Source organism: Furipterus horrens, unplaced genomic scaffold, assembly GCF_987537825.1.
Source record: "Furipterus horrens unplaced genomic scaffold, mFurHor1.1.pri manual_scaffold_1, whole genome shotgun sequence".
NCBI lineage: Eukaryota > Metazoa > Chordata > Mammalia > Chiroptera > Furipteridae > Furipterus > Furipterus horrens.
This window is the reverse complement of record NW_028327171.1, coordinates 47,760,071-47,784,711: the sequence shown is the minus strand read 5'-3', so window position 1 is coordinate 47,784,711 and position 24,641 is coordinate 47,760,071. Positions and strand designations below refer to the sequence as shown.

At 43.7% G+C, this 24,641-nt stretch overlaps 2 protein-coding genes across 2 annotated transcripts in view; one reads left to right on the top strand and one right to left on the bottom strand.

The window, feature by feature from the left end:
• MASP1 (MBL associated serine protease 1) overlaps window positions 1–6,376 on the top strand; it is a 61,304-nt gene extending 54,928 nt beyond the window's left edge. The window contains exons 14-16 of the mRNA XM_090275212.1: window positions 1,735–1,802; window positions 3,729–3,828; window positions 4,260–6,376. Of these exons, the coding sequence (XP_090131338.1) occupies window positions 1,735–1,802; window positions 3,729–3,828; window positions 4,260–4,450 (359 nt within the window). The 3' untranslated portion in view covers window positions 4,451–6,376. The remainder of the gene's footprint in view (window positions 1–1,734; window positions 1,803–3,728; window positions 3,829–4,259) is intronic.
• A 10,521-nt stretch (window positions 6,377–16,897) lies between these two features.
• On the bottom strand, window positions 16,898–19,407 carry RTP1 (receptor transporter protein 1). Its single transcript, XM_090280303.1, has 2 exons — window positions 19,130–19,407; window positions 16,898–17,417 (listed from the first exon to the last, which is right to left on the bottom strand). The coding sequence occupies exons 1-2, from the start codon at window positions 19,405–19,407 to the stop codon at window positions 16,898–16,900; spliced, it is 798 nt and encodes a 265-aa protein (XP_090136429.1).
• Window positions 19,408–24,641: the final 5,234 nt, after the last annotated feature.

Here is a 24,641-nt window from a genome sequence, read left to right as displayed (position 1 = left end):
TGGTGAGGCTCTGGTGCCAGTGAAGCCAGCTGGCAGTGTCTGCATGATTCCTCAGCTGCCTCCCCTAAAACAGCTCCATCAGAACTGGTTCCAAGGCAGCACATGGTAAACAGGCAGGCTTGATCAGTGCCGTAAGTACTATCTTAGAGTCCCAATGGGAGAACAGAAACCATGCTAATTATTGTAGCAGAGAGAACTTAACATAGGGTATTGGAGGACTGGAGAAGAAAAGAGGGATGCTGAGATACTAGAGGTAGTACTTGCAAGAAGAAACCACCACTTCTGGGGCTGCGGGAACAAGTGGAAGAGGTCGGAGTTACAGAACCTAGAAGCTTGGACAGGGACCATGTGGAGTGAGAACTCAGACTCCTGTGCTGATGGTGTTAGGGAAAACAGCTGGATCAAACCACTGCTGCTTGGGTAAGAAATGACTTGTAGGGTGATACCAAGAGAAACGGCAGGCCTTCCTGACAAAGCCGAAGAGCCATTTTCCAGAGTCTCACTCATTGATCACACAGCAGAGTACAGAAGGACAAGTTTGGAGCTGAGGGACAATATCTTAAGTCACCAGCATAGATTCAAACACTCATGCCACCATTTCCTAGTTGATTGACCTTAAGGAAGTTGCCAAACCGCAGGTCCCTTACCTCTGCCCTGAGGATAATACCTCGGAGGTGGTCGTGATATTTAAATGAAGTACTATGTTCGAATGTATCCTATATAGAGTGAGAGTCCAACCCAGGGCACCTGACTTCCCTTTTATTCTGTTAGAAGTTCAGTGGTGCTGTATCACAGCTGAACTCCTTTAGTTCAAAGAAGTTATTAAAAAATGGTAGAGTAAAATTTGAGAAGTATTTAGGTGGAGGGAGCCAACTGGAAAGGCACCGGTGTGGCTCTGATTCATCAGATGCCATGTGCCTCTCATGTACAGCTGCTTTACATTCACTAACTTATTTACCACTTATAAAAGCCTCGTGAGGTGGTATTGTGGCCCCATTTTCCAGATGAGAAAACTGAGGGTCAGCAAGGTGAAGTGACTTACCCAAGATACAGCTTATAAGGGCACATCTGAGGCTGGAATCCAGGTTTTTCAGCTTAAAGCCCAGTGCTGTTTTCAGGATCCAGGTTTTTTTTTTTTTTTTTTTTTTTTTTTTTTTAATCAAAATACTAAAGAAATAAGTGCTCTCTCAGTGCTTAACCTACTTTCATATCGCTCTGAGATTCGTTAACTTTATAGACTTCTAGAGTATCAGAGCTGGGAGGCAGGCAAGTCAGAGGATACCAAGTCTGGCCACTTCATTTTATAGATAGGAAAACTGAGGCCCAGAACAGGCTGGATGAGTGAGGGCTTGTTAAAGGCAACATAGCATATTGTGGACTAGGCCGAACTTCTTATTTTTTTCACATTTATTGATTGAGCACCTACCATGTGCCAGCACTGTTGCAGGCACAGGGGTAAGCAGTGGACTCTGCCTTCGGGAAGCCCAAGTTCCATGTTAGCTGGGAGTGGGAGAGAGCAGACAACTAAACAAACCAGCTCATGGTTCATAAAAACAAATTCCTAGACCTCTGTTGCAGGTAACCCAGCAGTCTTCCTCCTCCCCATGCTGCCTTCTCTGAGGGCGCAAATGCAGTCCTTCCTCCTCAGGCTGAGGATGACGGGGCTGTGAGCTGCAACATTCTGAAAAGCCCACAGACAACATCTCTGCTTCCACTGCATCTTCTCTCCTCCAGGGGCCGTGGTCATCGTCAGTGGCTGGGGGAAGCAGTTCTTGCAAAGGTTTCCAGAGACCTTGATGGAGGTGAAGTTCAACTTATGCCCCACAGAGAGTGACACCTCTGCCTTGCATAGGACCTTCCTGCTGCGTGTTGTCCCTCAGGGACTTGGAGGCTTGGGGAGGGGGTGGTAGAGGAGGACGACAAGGGCTCACACTCACCTCCAAGTTCACTGGGGCTTTGAATCCCAATGAGCTTGATTTGTTTGTTTTGCATGCCATGGGTCTCTAGTCTCTAAACATTGGTGACTGTTTCTGTAAATCAGGTCATGAAATTCTTCCAGAAAACAGCAGAAAGGATGATCCATCTGTACATGATAAAGATTCATACAGCAAATTGAACAAGAATGGACCAAAGAATAGGTTCTTGAGAGCTGCAGTTCTTGCAGGAATGTACTTGACTGTTGCATTTAGAACTTCACATTCATATCAGTACATAAAAGAACAGTAAATTAGAAATAAGGAGCCATGGCTCCAAGTCCTGGCTGCTACTAACTTGCTGGGTGATCTTAAACAAGTAATTTGCCTCTCTACATGACAGTATAGTATCTTAAGCTGCAAAGTCAGGGGCAACACTAGATGTTCTCCAAGAGCTGCCTGGCTCTGATATTGCCAAGTCCTATGACTGGCACAGCTAGTTTGTAAATCTTTCAACATATGTTATTTTAATGTACTTTAAAATTTCAAATTTGCAACAACCATTCATCCTTCATTCACTAGCTCCCAGGTGTTTATTTGGTGCATCCCATGTACTAAACGTTGTGCTAGGTATGCTGGGGATGAAAGGACAGACCTGGTTCCTGGCCTCCTAGTCAAGTGAGAGGCAGACAAGGTAGTTTTCAATGTGATAAATGTGATGATGGAGAAATGTGGAATGCTCTGAAATATATTACAGGAGATATGACCTCATCTTAGGGGTCCAAGAGGACTTCCCAGAGGAAGTGACACCTGAACAATAGAGGTTTGTCATGTACTTGACAGTTCACTGAATATATGTGCTCACAACCACTCTACCCTGATTTCCTCTCCCCACTTATCTAGCAAGCCCATGGCCTAAGACAGACCTAAATGTCTTCTGGTCCCCTCCAAGCAAAGGCCAATAGGAACTGTACTTTTGGGGCCATATGACCCATTCAGTGATTGGTTTGGCCGAACTAGACTCATATGTTTTCTTGTTTTATTCCAGACATCTATGCCAACATTTAGCCCCAACCTGAATCAAGGGCAATGATAATGACAATATATACCTTATTTTTATGTATCAGTTTATCACCTCAATATATAAAATGTTCCAAGTTAGATGATATAGAAATGGACAAGCTACAGATTCAGGGTCTAGAAACTCATACTGTAGTGAGGGAGAATATAAGCAAATGCTTGCTGCAGGGTGAGTGCCAGTGACCCTACTGTACCCGACGTTTATGTAGTGTTTGTAATTTACAAAGCAGCATCTGCTCATTTGTCTCCTCTTTGTACAAGGCTGTGTGATTAGTATATCAAATATCGTGACTTCCTTTGTTCGGATGAGTCTCAGAGGTCTGAAAAAACAGTTATTAAGCCACATGCCCCAGGCCCCACAGCCAGTAACAGTAGGGATGGGAGGAAAGAAGACTGACCTTATGTTTTGCATACATTGCCATATTTGAAATAAAGCCTGTGCTACACAAGCATTATGATCACCAATTTACACATGAGAAAACTGAAACTCAAAGAGGGCAAATGACTTGCCCAAGGTCACATAGCAAGTTCATGACTGAGACTGTATCTGACCATGGGTCTCCTGATCGTCCATTCAGTATTTCTTCACAGGGCAGTTCCTGAGACCAGGTCTAAGGGAGTCCCAGACTCATCCAGGATGAGGATGGGGATGGGGAGGAGCCATCTATAGGAGATGTCAGAACAGTAGGGACTCCTCACCCAGAAGTGGGGACCAACAATGACCGTGTGTTTCAGATCGAAATCCCAATTGTTGATCACCACACCTGCCAGAAGGCCTATGTCCCACTGAAGAAGAAGGTTACCAGGGACATGATCTGTGCTGGGGAGAAGGAAGGTGAGTCAAGAGGCACTACCAGCCAGGAAGTGGTGCAGAGCCCAGCAACGGAAGGGCTGGGGACCTTGGAGTCTGGCAGAGCAAACAGTGGAAGAGGAGGAAGGTCAAGAAAGGAAGGATTTTGCTGGAGAGGCTGTGTCAGAGAGAAGAGTGCTAAGAAATTTCCATTATTCCTTCCTCCAAGTTCAAATTTTCATCTATGAAACAAGAGAGTTCTTAACCTGCACTTTCTAAGATCACTGGGCTCTGAGGAGGCCTGACCTAGAACTTCTCAGAGCCCAGGTTTGAGTCAAATGATCTGCTTGTGCCCCCTTGTGCCCAACTCTCTAAACTACAAGTCAGCGGTGGGGAGAAGGAGGCTCCTTTGGATTTGGGGTTAGGGAACGGGACAGGTTATTTTAACCTGCATTTGTTTTTTGTTTTTCATCTAGGGGGGAAAGATGCCTGTGCAGGTGACTCTGGAGGCCCCATGGTGACCCTGGATAAAGAGAGAGGCCAGTGGTACTTGGTGGGCACAGTGTCCTGGGGTGACGACTGTGGAAAGAAGGACCGCTATGGAGTCTATTCCTACATCTATGGCAACAAGAACTGGATCCAGACAGTAACCAGTATGAGGAATTGATTTCAGTTTTTCACCACCTGTCCGTGATCAGTCAGCAGCAGAGGATAATTATCTGATGCAAGACACCCTCGCCCTTCGCCCACCTCATTCAGGCCGTCCATTACTGGCCAATAACAAGGCCATCTCAGCCCCCTTTTCTCTTCCTTTAAAGAAGCAGAGTAGCTGAGTGATCAGAATACAGGGCTGAATGCAGCCTCTATCACTCAGTAGGTTTGCAACGCTGTGCAGATGACTTCACCTCTTTGAACCTCAGTTTCTTTGTCCATATTCTGGAAAGAGCATACCTTACCTACCTCATAAAGTTTGATGAGGATAAAATTAATTAATATATACATAGCACTTAGCCCAGGGCAGGCATAAACTAAGTCCCTGATAAATGTGACTTAGCAGAATGCCAGTGTGCCTACCGGGCAGGCAAAGTTCTTACAAATACTGGCTGGGTCTTAGGGATCATCAGTGGGTACCCCTCCCCTCAGCCTTGACTGTCTCTTTCATCTGCCTCCAAATGCTCTGTGCTTCTGTGCTACCCTATACCTTTCCCAATCCCAATCCCTGCCCCAATTAAAAAAGTAAAAGAGAGAAGGTTCTTAGTTCTCTAGCATGCCCCACAGCAATGCATGAGCTAGACAGCAAATAGCGGGAGTGCCTTGCTAGAAACAGGGCAAAGAGGGAGATTGGGAATGCCAGGCTGGGAAGCCAGACACCAGGTTCTAGAACTAGCTCTGCCCCCAGCTCTCTGTATGACTTGAAGCAAGTCCCTCCTCCTCACCCCAAAGGACCCTCCCAGCTCTGACAACTTTGGTTCAGAGAAGCCATTTTTCCTTGATGACACAAGTTAAAGCCAACGTAACCAAAAGGCAAAAATTACCTTAGGGTTTAATAGAGTTTTGGTGCAGAGAAAATACTGCTGCTGCAGCAACACCCTCCCTCATTCACCACACCATGGTTCCCAAAGATGTAGCCCAGGCAAAGTGCTAGTCAAGGAACCTTCCCTTATTCCTAAGATGAGCATCTGCTCTAGGCCCCAACCTCCTTCCCTTTTCGAGAGTCTGAGCTGCATACGGTCAGCCCTAGTAGGCTAGACTCACGGCCCTGAACCCTCCCTCCCTGTGTCCACAGCTGACCCCACGCAGCCATTCTTCCCATTCCTCACCCCTGTTCCTTACCCTCAATGCCCTAGCCCCACACAGTCATAAGTGTTTTGCATGCAGTTGCCCTCTGTGAGCCAGCCCCTCTCAGTGGGTTCCCAGAGAACTTATCCCCTCCAGAGCTCTGAGATTTAAGCCCTTCAAACGATCAGAAGCCCCAGGTCCTGTCTGGTTCTACCAAAATCAGTCTTCAGAGGAGACTTCAGTTCTTGGCTTGCACTGCAGCTGCTGGAATCATTCAGGGTCTCTTGCTGAAAGAAAGCACAAGGAATAAGACTTAATGAGACTTAAGGACACTAAGCCCAAGGCTGAATGCTCAGGGACAGCAGGTCACAGCCTGCTTCTGGTTCTGCAAGCTAGTCATTCTACCTCTCTGTGCCCCACAATTTACTCTGTAAAGGAAAGATGACAGTGGGACCCAACTGCATCGGACATTTGTCAAGCAAGCTCCAGCTCTACTTCATACACCAAAGAAGAAGTGTAATGGAAAGTTCTGGAATTTCCCTAGGGCATGCCAAAATGCCATACCTTCCTGATATGCAGCATTGTCTGGGAGTCTCTGGAGACTGCTGAGATGAGGGGAACATGACTCCTACCTTCCAGAAGCTCCAACAAGGGGAACTGACACATACACAAGTGCCAGCCATGAACAGAATGAATCCCCACCCCCACCCCCCTACTGTGATGTGATGGGGCAGCAGGGAGGCACTGGAGGAGGGAACGTCAGGAAAGCATCCCAGCTGACGCGGTGCTGGAGCTGAACGTTGAGGAGGGTGGGCAGGCATTCTACAGGTAAGACAGGAAGGCCTTCCAGGTGGAAGGAGAGAGCAAATACATGTCCCCTCAGGCTTTCCTCAGATTACACTATATTCTCTCACAAAAAACAACATGTCTAGTAGACCGATGTCCTGATTTTGGAATCAGAACCATCATTTAAGAGGACTTTCTCCTTCAAGTCAGATAATAATGGGACTTAGCCTCAGGATTTATATACAAATACAGATCCCTCCTCCTTCTCTGCTAATCAAAAGGCTAGCATTCCTAAGCCTCTCATAAGCCAAAGGAACATCAAGTGAAGAAAAAATTACCTTAGGATACATCTTGTTAACTGATGCACAAAATAAATTGAGATAAAACACAGATGCCCTCAGTCACAGTTCAAAGCTGTGATGCCTTGATGCTGAGATGCTGGGTCTAGTTCCTGGGGAAGAAGCTTGGCAGGGTCACTCTTGCCACTCAGGGTGCATGATGTTTCTATAAGAGCTCACTGCAAAACAAACCCTGAACCCTAATTTTGTTTTTCACCTTTTTTTTCCTTATAACTGAAAGTCCTCTTCAGATTTCTTTTGGTTAGTGAAATGGGTACTAATGCAAGTCTTTTAAGAAGTGCAGTAAACCAAACTTTCAAAAAGCAGGGGATGTCTATCTATACTAACTTCTGGCTGGGCACAGTTTACCCCATCTATTCTCCCAACTGCAACTTCATCCTTATTCCAAGGAATGTCTAAATGTGCTGTATAAAAGATATATCAGCCCCTGCACTGCTGCTAAGGTACAAGAAACCCAAGTCTCTCACAGAGTCATGGAAGTAGAGGGTTGGAGTGTCTGCTAGGACCATCTTGTCTAACTTAATGACATCTTCCTTAAGCATTTCCAGAGATGGAAAATTCACAACCTCCAAATGCAGCCCATTCCAACTTCAACATGAGCTGCCTTTTACAAAGGTCTCCTCCATACAACCAAAATCCACCTCCCTAGAACATAATTTTTATATCTAAAGCTATGATTTCATACCATAAACATTGTTATTATCAATACTGATCATGCCAATTTCATTAGCAACAGAAGCTGTTGTTCTTGTGGGTGACTATGCACTTGTTTCAATAAACATCTGCATTGAGTCAAAGCATCCTATTTCTCTTGTGTTTTTCATGTGCTGATGATTCTGGTGAGTTGTGTTTTCATTTATCAACATTTCTCTGTAACTGATTAGGATCGCTGTACCATGAAGAGAGAGAGAGAGACTATGATCAGATGGTCATATTAGCAATACAATAGCATATCTTAAGCTTTGCAGTTCTGATTATGTAAATACTTTGTCCTCCTGTTCCTGCAAATTATCAAAATAGCAGGATGCCAATTTTTCAGCATCCAAATTACATGTCTTGATTGTCATCCATACACAATAGAAAAAAATTTTTTTTTTGGATCATGTATTCATTTGTTTGGTTCAGAAAATATGGCACCATGTCTATGAGTAGCCTCTTATGGATTGGAGTACTTTCTTTCTACCATGAGTTAATATCTCCTGGTGACATGAATCTAAGAATCAATACCACCAAAAAAGTCCTTCAAGAAAAGCTAGGCAAGAATCAGGTACAGGAAGTCCATACCACTCAGGCAGCAGAGACGGCAGCCAACCTGGCCCTAAAATGGGTCTTGAAACTGAGACTTAGGTTCTAACGCAGAATAAGTTTAATCCCTTATTCACTTAATTTCTCCATATACAAACTGGCAGAAAAATCTTTTCCCTACCCCTCCTGAGGGTTATTGTATCAGAAAAATTAGCAGATAGGAAAGAACTTTGGCAACTAAATTTAGCTCACATATAAAAATTTCCATGGGAAATAATTACTAACATGTTTAAGCATTTACTATATGACTGAGACTACATTAAGCTCTTAAACAATTCTTTAATTTAATCTTCACAATGACCTGTGATGAAAGTTCTGTTAGTATCCCCATTTTACTGGTGAGCAAATTGAAGCACAGTGAGGTTAAAAATGTGACCCATCCTAAAAAGATAACACCCCATAGCAACAAGCACACATAATAATCAAATTTTGGTTCCTAATAATATTCTCCAATTAAAAAACTCCTTGATGAAATGGTTGATTTCAGTATGGGTATACTTCTGGTGCAAGAGGAGACTAAAGTCTCCTATTTTAGAAAGTAAGGAAGTCACACAATGATGAAAGTAAACCACAGAGACACAGGAGCCTACTGGAAGAGCTCCATGGCCAAAGCTGGAATAATATGAACAAGAAAACAATTAAATAGTATTGGATTATAACCCAAAGTAGAAAGTAAATATCCATGAGCACATACTGAATAAATAAATAAATGGGGGAGAATAGATAAATCTCTCATGGAGAATACCAAGTAACTTATGTAAATACTTTTCTCTAAAGGAGATGAAATAACTCTCCATCCCTTAAGTGTGGGCTGCACATAGTGACTTCCTTCCAAAGAGTACAATATGAAAATGGGGAGGGGAGAGAATGACTTTATAATGGAGAAACCTGGCAAAACTCTACTTTGGCCAGGTGATCACAGTTAATATCAACAGTGCTAAGTCATGTTGATAGTATGGACCCTGATATGCTGTGATGAAAGTGGCCCTATCTCTTTGTGTTTTTTCTTCCTCCCCAAATATCATAACCGCAGTCTAAACATGAGACACATATCAGAAAAATCCCATCTGAGGGATACTCTAAAAATACTTGACCAATATTTCTCAGACTTAAGGTCATCAACAATAAGAAAAGTTGGAAAAACTGTCACAGCCAAGAGGAGCCTATAACAGGTCGAATTGTATCCCCCAAAAAAGATATATTGAAGTTCTAACCCTCACTACATCCAAACATGACCTTATTTGGAAATAGGGTCTTTGCAGATATAATGAGTTAAGACAAGGTCATACTGGGGTAGGGTAGGTTCTTAATCCAATACAACTGGTGTCCCATAAGAAGAGGAGACATGAGACACAGAAACAGGAGAGAGATCATCAAATGACAACAAAGCGTGGACTTCAGTTATAAATAATAAATGAACACTGGTCTGTTAATTGTGCCAAATGTGCCATACTTATGAAAGATGTTAAGGATATGGAAACTGTTGAAGGATATATGGGAACTTTATGTACCATCTTCATAATTTTTCTGTTAACCTAAAACTATCTAATATTAAAAGTTTATATTTTAAAAGTGTGACCCAAGATCTCTCATTTAGGAGGTGGGGAGACTGGGATTTGAAACCAGTTCTGATGGACTCTGGAGCCCAAGCTCTTACTGCACTGGTTCTACACTCAGGGTTCTTAAAGTGGGCTGCACTGGGAGTCACCTGGGAAGTTTATAAATACTGATGGCTGGGTCCCACCCCCAGAGATTCATATATAATCAGTCAGGAGTAAGGTCTGAGCATTGCAGTTAGGGGGTTAAAGTTCCCCAGATAATTCTAAGGTCCATACGCTGTGAGGACCACATTTCTAGACTATCCTGCTGATGTGTAGCCCCTAATAATGTTGGCAGCCTCTGTCACCCAAGCTTGGGCCTTGGAGTTAGGTCACACGGCTGGTGAGAAGCAGAGATGATGTGGGTGCCCTGCTGCTCTAGGCTGTGGTCCAGGACCTCCCCTGTGATTCTCAGTGACACTCCCACTCAGTAATTTCTGCTGCATTGGTGTCTTCCCGGAAAGAATAGTCTCTTTTACTTTGCTGTGATAAACTGAAGAAGGCGAAGGCATTTCGGGCATAGGAGAGAGCATCTGTGACAGCGGGGAGAGGAAAAGGCAGTGGTGTTGGGGAGAAACTGAGTGACTTGGTGTCCCTGGGGAGTCAGACAAATTGGGAGAAAAAACAACACCATAAAAATATCTGAAGTCTCTCCTGGGAAGCTCAGCTTGGTTTGAGGAATGGGGAGACATTTGTAGTTTTGGGACCAAGGGGAGACATGATCAAAGGAAGCATTCGTGCAAAGTCAGCTGAAGGAGAAGAGGCTAAAGGCAGGGAAACAAGATGGCAAGGGACCCTGCCAGCTCTGAACTAAGGCAGGCCCAAGGACAGGGAGGATAGGAATCTGCTTCTTGTGGCTCTGAGAACCTAGGCCTGGGCCTAAAAAAAAAAGCCAGTGTTAACAGATTCCTAACCTCTGTTAACACTTCAGGATGAACTGGTGGAGAAATAGAGAGGAAACAGGACAGAGACTGAAACCCAAACGTGGTAATGACTTTGAGGCCCCTGCTCTTTCTGTGGCCTGCCGGTGTCCATGCCTATCTCTAGAAAGGAAGGGATAGGGTTCTCTGAACTCAAGGGAAGGCCTTTGCAACCATCTCCTACATCTGTTGTGTGTTGGCCTTCTTTTTCTTTTCCTAGAAGATAAGGCAAATGTCCTTTGGATGCAAAAACACAGGCTCAATTCCCAGCAATGAGCTTCTGATTACAGGAAAAGGAGCCAGGACCCTTTCAACGCTTAGGCAGCTCACAAAGACTCCAAGGGAGTTCCCTCTGAGGACTTGGGTGTTAAGACAAGACAGTGTTATGACAAGAAGGTGTGTCAAGCCTGGACGGTGCCCAGGGTGAGCATATGGAATGATAAACAGATCTGTGTAGGTGGGAACATATCTCCCCCACCAACATCTGCCACTCCCATTGGACGTCTCTGCAAAGTAACAGGTTATGGTCCCCAGTTCACACCAACAGGCCAGTACCAACCAGGGCGAGCTCCAGGGACCTGAGGGGTGTGTGTAGAGGTAGTCTAGACCCAAGTTTCGGAGGACGTTGGCCTATTTTGAAAGTGAGCACTCTCATCTCCCCTTGAGCTGTTTACCCTGTGACATGATTCCCATCTGGCTTATTTAATCCTGCTTGTTAAACATTCACATGTGGCCCAGGCCTGTCACTGGGATCCAAGACAACAGAATCTTCCTTTAAACAACTCTGACAACATTTCCCTTTGGTCTAAGTTTGCACGTCTAATGCCTAAATCCATGTTGGCAATCTAGGCCTCCCATTAAGTCTTTAATTTTAGTGCATTTTAAAATAATGAAATACTTCAAACACACTGAGAAAAATAGACAAAAATCCATGCCCTGCTCAGACTTGATGAACTATGTCCCAGGCATGGACATGAACAGAATTCCAATCCAAGGAGTAAGTTGGTGCCATGAGAAATAAAGTGCTTTGGGCCAGTGGAAATAGCTCTGAACCCAAACTCTGAAGATCTGGGCTCCAGTCCAGGTTTTGCTGCCTAATGGCTCTGAAAGTTCAAGTGAATCGTGTTCTCTGTGCCTCAGTTTCCACAGCTTCCCTGTGGGCTTCTCCTTCTTTCTAACCTCTCTACATGAAGAGCCTCAGGGCTCTGTATGAATTATCCCACTTAATTTCATGATATTCAATATTATCTCCAGCTTGGGCCTCTCCTCTGAACTGCAGGTATGAATAGTCAACGGCCACCTTGACATTTCTCACATTTAATGTCTAGCAGAATGCCTAAAACACATCTCAAAATTTACATGTCCAAAACCAAGCTCCTCATGTGGCCACCAAATCTCTTCCTATATAGCCTTCCTCATCTCAGAAAGTGGTAACTTTATTTATTCTTCCAGTTGTCCTGGGCAAAAATAAAACCTTGGGGCCTCTATGACTTCTCTTTCTCTCAGACCTCATGTCTCAGTCATCAGCACATCTTCTCAGCTTATCTTTAAAATATATCCAGATTCAATCCCAATTGCTATCACCCTGGTACAGGCCACCACCTTGGAATACACCTCTTTCTTTACTTCATGGTTCAAACCCACCTGTGGCTTCTTATCTCATTCAAATTAAAAACCGATGTCCTGACAATAATGTATGGCTTATACGCTCTGACCCCTGTTACCACATAGTAATAACTGTTAAACCTGGACCAAACGCCAGCCACAATGGCCTCTTTGCGATTCAACATTCCATCTTCCCCTATCCACATGTCATTCCCTTTGCTCAGTTCTTTCATCTTTTTTCAAATGTCACTTAGCAAGACTTTTTCTACTTACCAAATCTAAAATTATAGTTCTATAACCTGCCCTTCCTGTCCCCTCGGCCTACTGTATCCTTCTCCTTACTACTTAACACTATCTAATATACCACACATTTTACTTATATTGTTTATTGTCTAGTTCCTCTACTATCCATAAAGTCAGTGATTTAGTCACTTTGCTTTTCATTATACCCCAGTGCCTAAGAACAATGTCTGGCACATAATATGTACTCAATAAACATTTGTTGAACAAATGAATCTTGAAAATAAGTAATATATTATAATATTACTTTGACTATATTAAGAAAGAAGTAAAAATATTGGGCTTACTTTAGGCATGAGGAGACAAAATACAGTCTGAAATTCCATCACTACCCCAAGTTCTTGTATAAGGCAGTACCTCTCAAGATAACAACCTTTCAAAATATGAATACCTTTAAAGAAGTATAATCAGAGTAAGATTTATAAAAGGCTTGCTTCCGGAAAGGAAAGGAAAGGAAAGGAAAGGAAAGGAAAGGAAAGGAAAGGAAAGGAAAGGAAAGGAAGATGTTATGACTATTCAGTTAAGAAGTCAAATTCCAAACTAACCTAAGCAGACTAAAATCCTGGCGTTACAATTAGGTGATGTGCTAGAGGAGTCAGGATCAGGGTATCATCTCAAATACTCAAGGATGAATAGCACTAAGCAGCAGTCTGTGGCAAGGTCAGAGCTAGCAGGGATCCTTCAGATCACCTTCCCTCTTTGCTTTACAAATGAGAAAACTGAGACCCAGGAGAGGGAGAAGAGTAAGTCACCCAAAGTGACCAACTTAGACATATAATGGTTAGACTAAAGCTGAAACCCAGGTTGCCTAACTCCTAGACCAACCTCACCCCTACTCACAAGTAGGACCTATCCCCAAATAGCCATACAACAGGTGTATTTCATTTCCTTGGTACATGTGGCAGTACCCACACAATGCCAAAAATTACTTCAAAGGAATTTCCTTAGCTGGGAGCCCTACCAAGAACCAGAACAAGACTTGGAAAGGAATTACATTCCTTCTAGGGTATTTCAGCCAATGGAGTGGAGCCCAAAAATCACTGGTGTTTTCTGTTGGGGGAAATTTTTTTAAATATCTATCTTTGAAGAATAAAGAGGACTACAATGCTGATAGAAAATAAAGCCATTGCTTTGAAATACATATGAGGAACAGAAAAGAAAGGACTGTACCTGTATTAAAATTGAGCAGGTCTTAGCCTTGTGCTGGGAAATTAACCCCTGCCTTCCATGTTTTTCCTGAAACATTTACCTGCAGAGCAGAAATCATAAAGAGAAAGCGCCCTTCAAGATCAAAGAGGGGAGGGGCTGTCAACTGAAAGTGAAAGCAGAGGAACGAGGAGGACCTTATACTCTTGATCAGGCATATCACAGTGTATTATTTATTTCTTATCATAGCCCTCCAAGTCACATAGTATACTCCCATTTTGATGAGAAGGAAAATGGGGCTCAAGAAGCTTAAGTAACTTGTCTAAGGCCATACAACCAGTACGTAGCAGATCCAAGAATCAAGTGTCTCTTACCCCCAAATTTCATGGTCTTCTTTTAATTTATGCTGTACTGTGATGGTCAAGTTCCTTACTTTCTCCATGACATAAGGGCCCAAGATCAAGATGTCTCTAATATGTCTTACAGATCTGATGATCTATGGACTTAATTTGTGGGAAATGACCATAGTTAGTGGTCTTGGTTCTCAATACTCTTGACCCATAGGAAGAGTTCTCGGTCCCAATAAGTTTGAGGAAAGTGATCAAGACAGCACTCGTTACTGACACCACAATGAGGGTTTTAGCCTCCAGAACCACAATTCAGTGTCTGTAGATCTCCTCCTGGCTTGACCATCAAGACCAGTTCACAGAAATTCCATTGGGAGAAAGTTGGGATCCTAGAATGTCCCTGAGGAGTTCATTTATAACACCTAGGATATATCTAACAAGTTCATTAGGTCACATGTGGCAATGTGTGCAAAGAAAGAGCTGTCTCAGAGAAGTCTTTGCCAAGACAGGGCTAAGCTGGTAAACAAGCCTAGACCTATCCATCTATAGCAAGTATAGGGGACAATAAGGGAGACAGAGGGGGGCCCAATAGATTGTAGACAACTTCCTACAGAACAAAAAGAGCCTTAATGCTTTAGGAAAGAGTTCTAGACTAAAACTAAAACTAGGTGAGGGTTGGACTCCTTGTTTTGATACTATCTGGCAGTGGGACCTGAGGTAAGTCACTTTTACATTGGGGTCACATTCTAGCCAGGAGTGTAGCCATAGACAAGTAATTATAACAGTTTGGTAAGCACCTGGCAAGGATGATAGAGCCAATAATGAAGACTCCCAGAGCAAGATAAAGCCAACATAGCAGGCAGATGCAGGAAGGTTTGAGGATGGGTTAAGTCCCCAGGGTAAGGAGTGGGAATGAGTGTGGAAGCTGAGCCCTAGTCCTACAGAATCCAAGGCAGGTCATCAAAGAAAATCTCAGGGCTCATTATTACAAAACCAGGAGTGAATGGAAGTCCATTCCTCAGTTAGAAGGCATTATACCAGACAGCACAGGTGGATTACCCGGGAGTCTTATTCTAATTCAGATGCTTACAACCCACTCCATGACATTCTGATTCTATTGATCTGAGGTGGAGGCTAGGCACTGATATTTCTTTAAAAGCTCCCCAGGATTTCTCCAGTGCTGAGAACTTCTGCAGTAAGCAGATATCTTTGAAAGACAGGGCCTGCCCCTTAGTGCCCACAAGATTCTAACACCCAAGTCAGGGTTTGCCAGATAGAAAGTGCTCAGGACACATGCCCCAAACAAAGGTATGAATGTCGTGTGACTGAAGCATAAGAAGTAACCAGCCAGTTACTAGAATTATAACAAAGGCAGAAATGACAGACCTTATACTGGGTCCCTGACCAAGGGCTACTTGCATCCCTCTTGACTATGGACACAATTGGACGAGACCTTGAAGCTGGAGGAAGATAAAGCCTTATGTGGGGACCCCAGAAAGGAAAGAGAGGGGAAGGGAGGTGTCCAACAGCCCATTACAGATCAGGGACAGTACAGTGACACTGAAGCACACATTAATGACTACTGAGCCCCACTGACGACATCCCATCTTTATTAAAGTATCCCATCTTTATATAAATGGCCCTCTTCCCTCCACCACTATAGATGGTAGTGACTTTCCACTATAAAGGAGAGGAACAGGGGATGGGGGAAAAAAGAGTCAAGTTATTAAGAGAGGTGAGGTGAACAAAGAACTTCAAAAGTACAGGGTGGCATCCCATCTCTTGCTTTCTGCCTCCCACCACACACCCCTGTATACCCCTATTATCAGTAAGTCTTCTCTCCTGCTACTCTAAACCATACTGCATCCCATTTTAGAGAGATGTGAGGTCCTCCCACATATCTATGCACTTGAGTATGGGCACATCTTTAACGCTTCCTCTGTTGCTAATGACCCCCATTCCTGTGGTTCTAGGTGGATTGCTGCTTTTGGTGAGAGGGCCCATCCATAGCCAATGTGAGGAGACCTCTCTACTAGGGTCTCAGCAAAGAGCCCAGGAGACCAGACCCCTGCTCTTGCATTCCAGCCATCAGAACTTCTGAGAATCAGTCAGACTTGATCCCTGAACTCCGAAAAACCTCTGTTAAAATGGAAAGTCGTTGTATTTGTTTCCTAGGGATTTTGTACTTTGCTTCTAACACTCTACCTTCTAATCCTCCCCTAAATTCTCAGCCAGTTCAATTACAGTGGGTGGGAAGCCTAGCTCTACAGAACTCCACCCCAAGCAACATCTCTGAACCAGGCACACCCCAGAATGCACCCAAAGTGGAAGGAAACTGGAAGCTGGGAGCTTGGAAAAGAGAAGCAAGTGAGCCTGTGGACCCAGCAAAAGGACAACCTAGTGACGCCTCTGTGTCTTCTAAAGGAACTTCTGCTTTATGCATGGAAGCAGAGCTGTGGATGAGTCTCCTACACTGGGCAGCCCCAGATGTGGGAGATAATGAGGGGTAGAGGTGGGACTTTACAAGAGTGATCTCATTGCTGTGGAAAGGCCTTCTGAGATCACCTAGTCCTCTAATTTTCAAAGTTTTTAAAAACAGAACTCCATCTAAGATGGAGCTGTTCTGATTAAAGCAACAGGAGGAGGTAGTAGTTGGGGGTGGGTGGTTTCACCAGGATGGAAAACCCACTCACTCAGTCTACTTTCCAAATTCAAAAGTCCCTGAGGCACCTATGCAGAAATTTGGGGTCCTTGGTTTCACTTTGAAAAACCAATGATCTAGCTCAAACCTATGATATTATAGATGGAAAAGCTGCTTGATCTCTCCAGGTAACCCACTGAGTCAGTGGCAGCATCAATGCTAAAACTCAACCCCACTCGCAACCCAGGTCTCTCTTCACCCCTCCCACTAGCTGGCTGGCTCCCTAGCCTTGGGGCCCTAGAGTCCCCTGGGGCCCACCAAGGCAATCTTAGACTGAGCTGCGGAAGGAGAACTGGAGGTAGATGATCAGCAGCAGGACCGTGGCCCAAAACAAGCACCAGGGGATAGAGAAGAAGTTACAGCCAGAAGCCGTCTCGGCTTGCGGCTTGGAGGGGCTGGGTGCCCGCTTAAAGGTGTAGGTGGTCGCCTCTTCTTCCAGCAATTTCTGGCTGGGCTTCCAGTGCACAATGCCCTCTTGGCAGGCTTCACAGAACTCGCCACGGTGCCGTCGGTTGTCTTGGCGGCTGGCCACGTGGATGCGGTACTGGCCGCCGGGCTCGCCGTAGCACTGCTCGCGCAGGCTGGTGATGAGGTTGTCCACCAGGCTCTCGATGTTCTCCTCCAGCATGCTGGACTCGTCCAGCCGCGCCGTGCCGCACTCGTAGCACAGCTGCTTGAAGACGCGCATGCGCACCGAGCCCGCGCGCTGGGCACGGTCCAGGTACATGTGGAAGAGGATGACCACGTGGGGTGACTGCCAAGTGTGCCAGCACCAGGAGCAGTGGAACCTGCGGGAATGGAGGAGAAGAGGAGAGGAAGGTGTGGAAGCAGTGGAAACAGCCGCGGGAAGCGGGTTGGTTGGTGTGTTTGTGGTCCCCTGGGTTCATTAGCTTTTCCCCAAGTGGCTGCCCAGCCTGCCCCCTTGTGTGCACTGCTAGGCCCAGAGCGAACTCCTTAGGATGCACCTGGCATCCAGCAACTCTCGGCCAGTCACCAGGCCCACCTCCTCTGTGCCCTGCAGAGGTCTCAGTTTCCTCCATCCCAATGCACTCAGGCGTGCCCATGGGCCTTTGGCTCTGAGCATCTTTCCTCATCTGTAAAACATGCAAGTGCACTACATGAGTGGAGATGGCCTGCATCATATAGGAATTGCATAATCTACCCACACATTCTTACCTGTAACACCAACTGTGGACAGACTAGATCCAAAACAGGAGAAAATGATGCTATTATCACTTCTCAGCCTCTGGCCAGGGACAAGATGAATGCATCCCAAGGCCTGCAAGTGCAGGCAATTGATGCCCAGAGTGACCTCACTGGGGCAGCTGGGGATCACAGGTCACCATCTGGAGGAGCCACAAACTCCCCACTTAGCCCCACAAGCCTTCCAAGTCTTATAGAAGCTCCTGGGCCCTGTCAAGTGTCCAGCAAGTGATGAGGTTTACACACCTCCTATCAAACAATTTAGGGGCTTCAAGTTTTCTTTCTCTTCTCTTTTACTCACATCCTTTGAGGACTGTTTGCCCTCTCTCAGACTGAACTACAAAAGTTGGGTTAGAAAATGTCAAGACCTTTGTTTTATTCTAAGGCAGATAGAATAAGAAAATAATCTGTATACATGTAGCTAGTTAGACACAGAGCCAGTAACTAGCACATCTCAGATGCCCAATAGATGTTTCTGGAATTGAGTTGAGTATACTGAACCAGGGCAGGAAAGAAGGCCTTGCTTCTGACCCTCAGGCAGTATACCACTCAGCCTCCCAATCTTATGTCCTAAAGGTAAGTTTCCCCATAATAGACCTGCAGTCTAGGGTAATGGAATTATCTCAGATATTGTACAATATATTGTACATATCTAGGGGCCTTTATTAAAATGAAGATTTCTTCTCAGTAGGTCTATAATGGGATACAAGTTCTTTGTGTTTAACAGTTTCTAGGTGATTTTGATGCTGCTGGTCCATGAAGCACAAAGCACGGATCTAGGCTAACCCCTCTTTTTGCAAATGGGAAAGTGGAATCTAAGAAGGAAATTGAATTGCTCAAGGGCCATGGAGTGAAGAGTAGAGCCAGTTCCTAGCACACTTCTTGTGTTCAGTATTTTATATTAAATCAAGCTGAATTAAATAGATTAAAATAAAACTGTCCCAAGACCAGAATACTTAACCCCCCAATAAATCTGAAGCCCTCCTTCTCTTAACCATGTTAAGAAATTATTGAAATCTGAAAGCATGTAAATGCAGAGATTAGAACTGATTAATATATTCCACCTCTTTTCTGGAATGGGGAAGTTGGGCTCAGAGAGGGAAGGTTACAAAAGTGCTCAGTAGAAAAGCAGGAATCAAATTCAGGTGTCCCAGCTCCCAGTTAGGGACTCTTTCTTTGCCTCCAGTCTACATGGAGTGAGACTGACTCTTAGCACCTGGGTTCTCCATGCCTCTGTCTCTTCTTGGAAGTTGCCCCAGCAGCTTCCTGCAGGGCCCCTATTTACTGGACTACTTACCTGCCTGAGGCATGCAATTCCAGGTACTGCTTCCAGCCAGGGGCCAGCACATTGTTCTTGAGGTTGGGGTCTATGATGAGGTCCCAGCTATCAGCTGGCTTTGCCACCTCCATCTTCTCATAGAAGACTTTCTTCCATTCACCTGTGGTCACACTTTTACACATGGTCCCGTCAGTGTGGGTGGTGAAGGAGGGCAAGCTGCACCTGAGCGAGAACACAGAGAGCGATGGCAGGTGCAGGGCAGGGCAACGCAGTCTCCACAGTCTAAAAATCCTCATCTACAGGACCAGGAGGAAGCAGGACCCAGCTCCCTCCTTTGTCCGCAGAGGAACCTGTTTCCCCGGCAACCAGGCAGGACGCCAGAGATAGAGCTTGGGGAAAAGAAAGTCTCCAAAAGGGTGTTTCTGAGCCCTGAGGCTGCAGAGGCAGGGTTTGTATGTCTAATGACCCATGACAGATTTGGGGTGCTGAAAGGAGGCTGAGCTTCAGACCATCTCACTCTAGCCTGAGAAAGGCATGCAGAAATGAGGACTTAGGAGTTTGCTCAGCTTCACTTTGCTGCCCCTGGAGGGATCATCAGCCTCTGGTTGCTATGGTAACCGTGATGCCTTTGGGAGCCAAAGAGAAATAAGGGATGAGAATATTAAACCTGTTAATAGATGTAGCAATAATAACAAACTCTCTCTCTGCTCCTCCATCCATCTTGTGACCAGCATTTTGCCATTTACAAAAACTATTGGAGGTCTCTTGACCCATAATTTTTATTGCCACTGTACAGATCAGGAACCTGGGACTCACCTAGCTTATAAATGGCAGAGCTTATATCCAAATCCTAGTTATTTAGCCCCTATCAATTTGTTAATTTATTCATTTCAAACATACCCATGTGCCAAGCTCCCTGCTGGGTGGCTGTAATTGAGTATGTACTCACTAACCAAACTGCAACAGGGTCTGTGCTATGACAGCCATTTGCAAGAGGAGCCCTGTGCACAAGGGTGGGAGCCATTGCATCAGCCTGGCAGTAATAGAAAGATGATTTTCAACTTCACTATAGAAGAACACAATATCCATGGGAAAAGCAGCCTCTACTATAGGTGCCTCTCCTGCTTTTTTAAATAAAGTATTTTTCCTTTATAAAAGTCATACAGATTTATTGTAGAAAAATTGGAAGATATAGATAAAATAAGGCAAAAGTAAGACTATTCCTGATAGCCATGCTCGAGATCATCACTGTTCGTATTATGATATACGCACCTTATCTATCACTTTCAGTACATGTGTGTATGCATGTATGTGTATATATACACAGATTCTACATAACATACTGTGATCTGTTGTTTAAATAACAATATATCATGAATACTTCTCTAGGTCCTTAACATTATTCCATCTTGTATGCTGCCTATGTTCTATTATATGGGTGGGCATAATTTATCTAGCCTGTCCTCTATTTGGAAGCATACAATTTTTTAAATCTCTCACAGTTACACTCTTGCTACCTATTTATATAAAACTTACTGATGAAGTTCATGGACATGCATTCTAGGCGTCAGAGACTATGCTTTCTCAGTTGGAAAATACATCTCTTTACTCTCTGCAGAAGCTTTGTGTGGCTAGAAGAATCTGAGCAGGCTCTTCTGACAGTATGACTATGGACAGACAGACTGTATATCCTGAGGTTTAGGGATGGAAAGGAGGATCTAAATCTCCCATCTGGTTCTGGAGACCATCTTCCAAGTGCTGGCCCTGCCTCTGTATGAATGCTTAATGCCTTCATGTCCTTTATTTTAGCCTCAGTTTATTCATTTTAACAATGGGATGATTAGGAAGCAGTTTCTGTAGTGATTAAAAGCAAGAGCTCTGGAATCACTTGCCTGAGTTTGTTTTGTTTTGTTTTTTGTTCGTTTGTTTGTTTTTGAGGGTGGAGGGGAGAGATTGTTTTTATTTTTTGTAATTCTCATATGTTCATCCTAGGTAGCTATTCTAATATATTTAATGTGTATTATTTATTCTGGCAAAACATGTGCTGGTGTTTTATGTAAACATTTTTTTTTATTATAGAGTAACAGCAATCACTATATATATCATACTTACTAAGTATCAGACATTGTCCTAAGTGCTTAGTACATATTAATTTATTTTATCCCAGTAACCTCTATAGGTAGGTAATAGCAGCTACAGCTCCATTGTTCACATATGTAAGTTAAGCAGAGACGTTAGATAACTTTCCCAAGAATCAAAAGCTAATAATTCATGGAACTGGGATTTGAACCCATATCACTATCTCCAAAGCCCCACCTTAATCACTACAATGCCCAGCATCAAATCTAAAAACATTTGCTGAATAAATGTGTCTTCCTACCTTCTCATCAGCTGAATATTGTCACACCAGATTCCAAGAATTGAAATTCATATCTGTTCAGCAAATGAATCCCTAGGCCATGCTGAGACCATAGCCCCAGTAAGAGGAATGAGGTATATTTGACCAGTCAGGCTCCCTGTTCCCACTACAGTTGCCACCTCTGCTGTTGAACCTAACGGAGCAACAGTATCCACAGACTCCAGATGTGCATTGTAAATATTTTAGAGCTGAAAAAAAATTCAACTTTAAATCTTACCAAAGGCTGTATAGTGCATAAAGCCATCTTTAGGTACACCATTCCTGTGAAGCCTTAATCATTTGATGACAGGCACCCTGGTTCAGTAGACAGAGCACTGAATTGGAAGTCAGGAGATATAAATATATATCTCAGCTCTGCTCCTGCCTGGCTCTGTGACCTTGAGCAAGTCACTTCTCTTGGCCTCATTCTGTTCATCTGTTCAATGAAGATTTAGAGAAGGTGGTAACTCTCTACCCTCTGACTGTGGTCATAAGTGATTTCAAAGAGTTTTATACTTAGAAAGTGAATCCTTTGAGGGCAGGAGGCAGGATGGGGGCCACTGAATGGAAGAGGCCAGCTTCTAATAAGGCATTGCAAGTAGTGCCTGGAGTCTGGGTCTGTCTCCTTGGGGGCTGCTATATAGCTAAAAAGGGGAGAGGTCTCACTCCACTAGCTTGGTAGTGGACACAGTGAGAAGGACAAAAATTAAGTCAGAGCCATTGAATGTTAACACTGGGAAGGATTTTTAAGTTCACTAAAATTTTTATCCTTCAAATCAGTGTTCTTGCCTCTTAATTAAGACAGTCAAAGCCCAGAGAAATAAAGTGACTTAACCAGCCTCAGAAGTGTGATGGGAGATGTCTCAAGTTGCAGCCATGGGCCAAAGTCAGAGTGGAGGCTGAGGATATTCCCAGAAAGGGTGTGAAGCTGAGAGAAGCTTATAGAACTAGTCCTGGACCCAGAGTGTATGATCCAACACCAGGAACAAATTCTCCAGAAGTATTTTGCATTTGTTGCTACAATAAACATTATGATGAAAAACAAGAACAGAGAAAGTAAGAATCACCAGAGTTGAGTGTGTGTGCATGTATGTGTGTAACTAGCTGATGCAATCCCCATGGGCACAAATTAAGTTTAATATAGAACCTGAGCTTGCTATGCAGAGGCCAATGTAATGCATCCTTCTGTATAGCAGAATGTTTTATCTAATATAATAATATTTTTATCAAGCCAAATAAGCCTATGGTATTCCAACTTGTTCTCTATCAAATGAGTTCTGATGCCCCAAAATGTACAATTTTGAGATTGCCAGTCTATATAGACATCTCTGAAGCCAATGGCCTCACGTTGGCTAATTTCTTAAAGTTTGTGATATGAATAACTTAAATTCATAAAATGGTTTAAAACTAAAATTCAACTAGAAAATAATATGGTTAAAAACAATGGAAAGAAAACCATGCCTCTAATTTGCTGTTTGGCTAGTTGAGATATATTTTATAAATCTCATTATTTTATTATTGTTTATCAAAATGTTGCAAAAATAAACATTGCCACTCTTGAAATGATGCACTAATGAAAATCAGTTCTCATAAAAGGACAATTCCAAATCCATAAGGGACTTCTGAGAAGGGGGAAGATTATGTCTGGTGGCTAGATCAATGATCAGAAATTTCTGCTGGCATTCACTGCCCAATAAATCTAAGTGTGCCTGACAATTCCACAATAAATAATATTTCTTCTCAAAATGCCCTGCCCTTGCTGAGTCTGAATGGTAAGCTCCTCCTTGATCTATTCGTTTAGTTGTTCAAAGAGCCCAGGTAGTAGTTTCAACTTTCACTTCAGGGGAGCCATTGTTTTGTTACCTGAGGGAAACATTCCTCCCTTGGGAACCAAGACCCCTAAACCAGCAGAGACCAAAGTTGTGAGGATAAGAAGTAAAGAATAAAACAAAATATAAAAAATATGTCACTAGTGTATCTTAGGGGTAATTTTACCACCTCTTAATTCTTGCAGCTGGAAAAAACAGCACCAAATCTTGGTGGCTGATTCAGAGCATATGCCATATCCTGGAGAACATTACCTGAACCCTACAATGTGCCATCACCTAGATAGTTCTATAACTGAGTCTTCAAAACACCATCCTACTGTTCAGTCAAGACAACTGCTTCAGGGTGGTGGAGGATAAGGTAAGATAAATGAGTTCCATGAGCTCATTGCCAGATTTCATTTGCTTTAAAATGAATTCCTGGTCGGAGGCAATGCTATACAGAATATCACAATGGTAGATAGGATATTCTCTAAGTCCACTGCTGAGTGTCCAAATGCCATTAGCAGAAATCAACACCGATTCCTTGATAGGGGAACAATTCAGTAGAGAACAGACAATTTGATTACTTTGGACTATTTCCATTAGAGAAGAGGCAGAGCTTTGTTATCACTGGAGTAGACAACTGCTAATATAGGTTTGCCTTTCTTCTTCACAATACTTCTGCCATTTGTGGACTTCCAGAATTCCTTATTCACCATTATGATATAACTCTACTTTGGCCTCTCAACTTACCTGCCTTGGCTTCCTTACTGCATGGTGGTTGGTTTCAAGAAGGAGCATTCCAAGAGGAAGAAAATGGAAGCAGCCAGTCCTCCTAAGTCAAGGGTCAGAAATCCCAGAATATCACTCCCATCATATTCTATTGATTAAAGCAATCACAGAGCCAGATTTAAGGGGATGGGAAATAAACTCCACCTCTTGATGGGGAGGTGGCATGTGCCTACAAGGAGGGGAGGAATTAGTAGTGGCCATCTTTGAAGAACATCTATTGCAGTGTCTGATCGTTTTTCCTTATCTTCCAAAAAGCTTAGTGCTATGTCAAATTCTATGATGTAAGTAGAGATTGAGATTATTTTGCAGATTATTCTTATTTTGTAAACTAAGAATCAGACAAACAAAGTAGCCAAAGAGTACACTAAATTCTGCAAGCCTAAACCGAAAATATAACCAGACCACGAAACAGTAGGGCTGCTCACCTTGGAATCCAACAAAGGAAAGCATCGCAGGTATTCATTCCACCACTACTACCCACACCTGCATGCCCAATCATGATGTGAAGGAATTACTTCTTCTCATTCCCCTC

Coding starts and splice junctions, on each gene's coding strand:
- RTP1 (XM_090280303.1), bottom strand. CDS start 19,407: ATGAGGATTTTTAGACTGTGGAGACTGCGTTGCCCTGCCCTGCACCTG. Junction 17,418..19,129: donor GAATTGCATGCCTCAGGCAG/GTAAGTAGTCCA, acceptor CCATTCCCGCAG/GTTCCACTGCTCCTGGTGCT.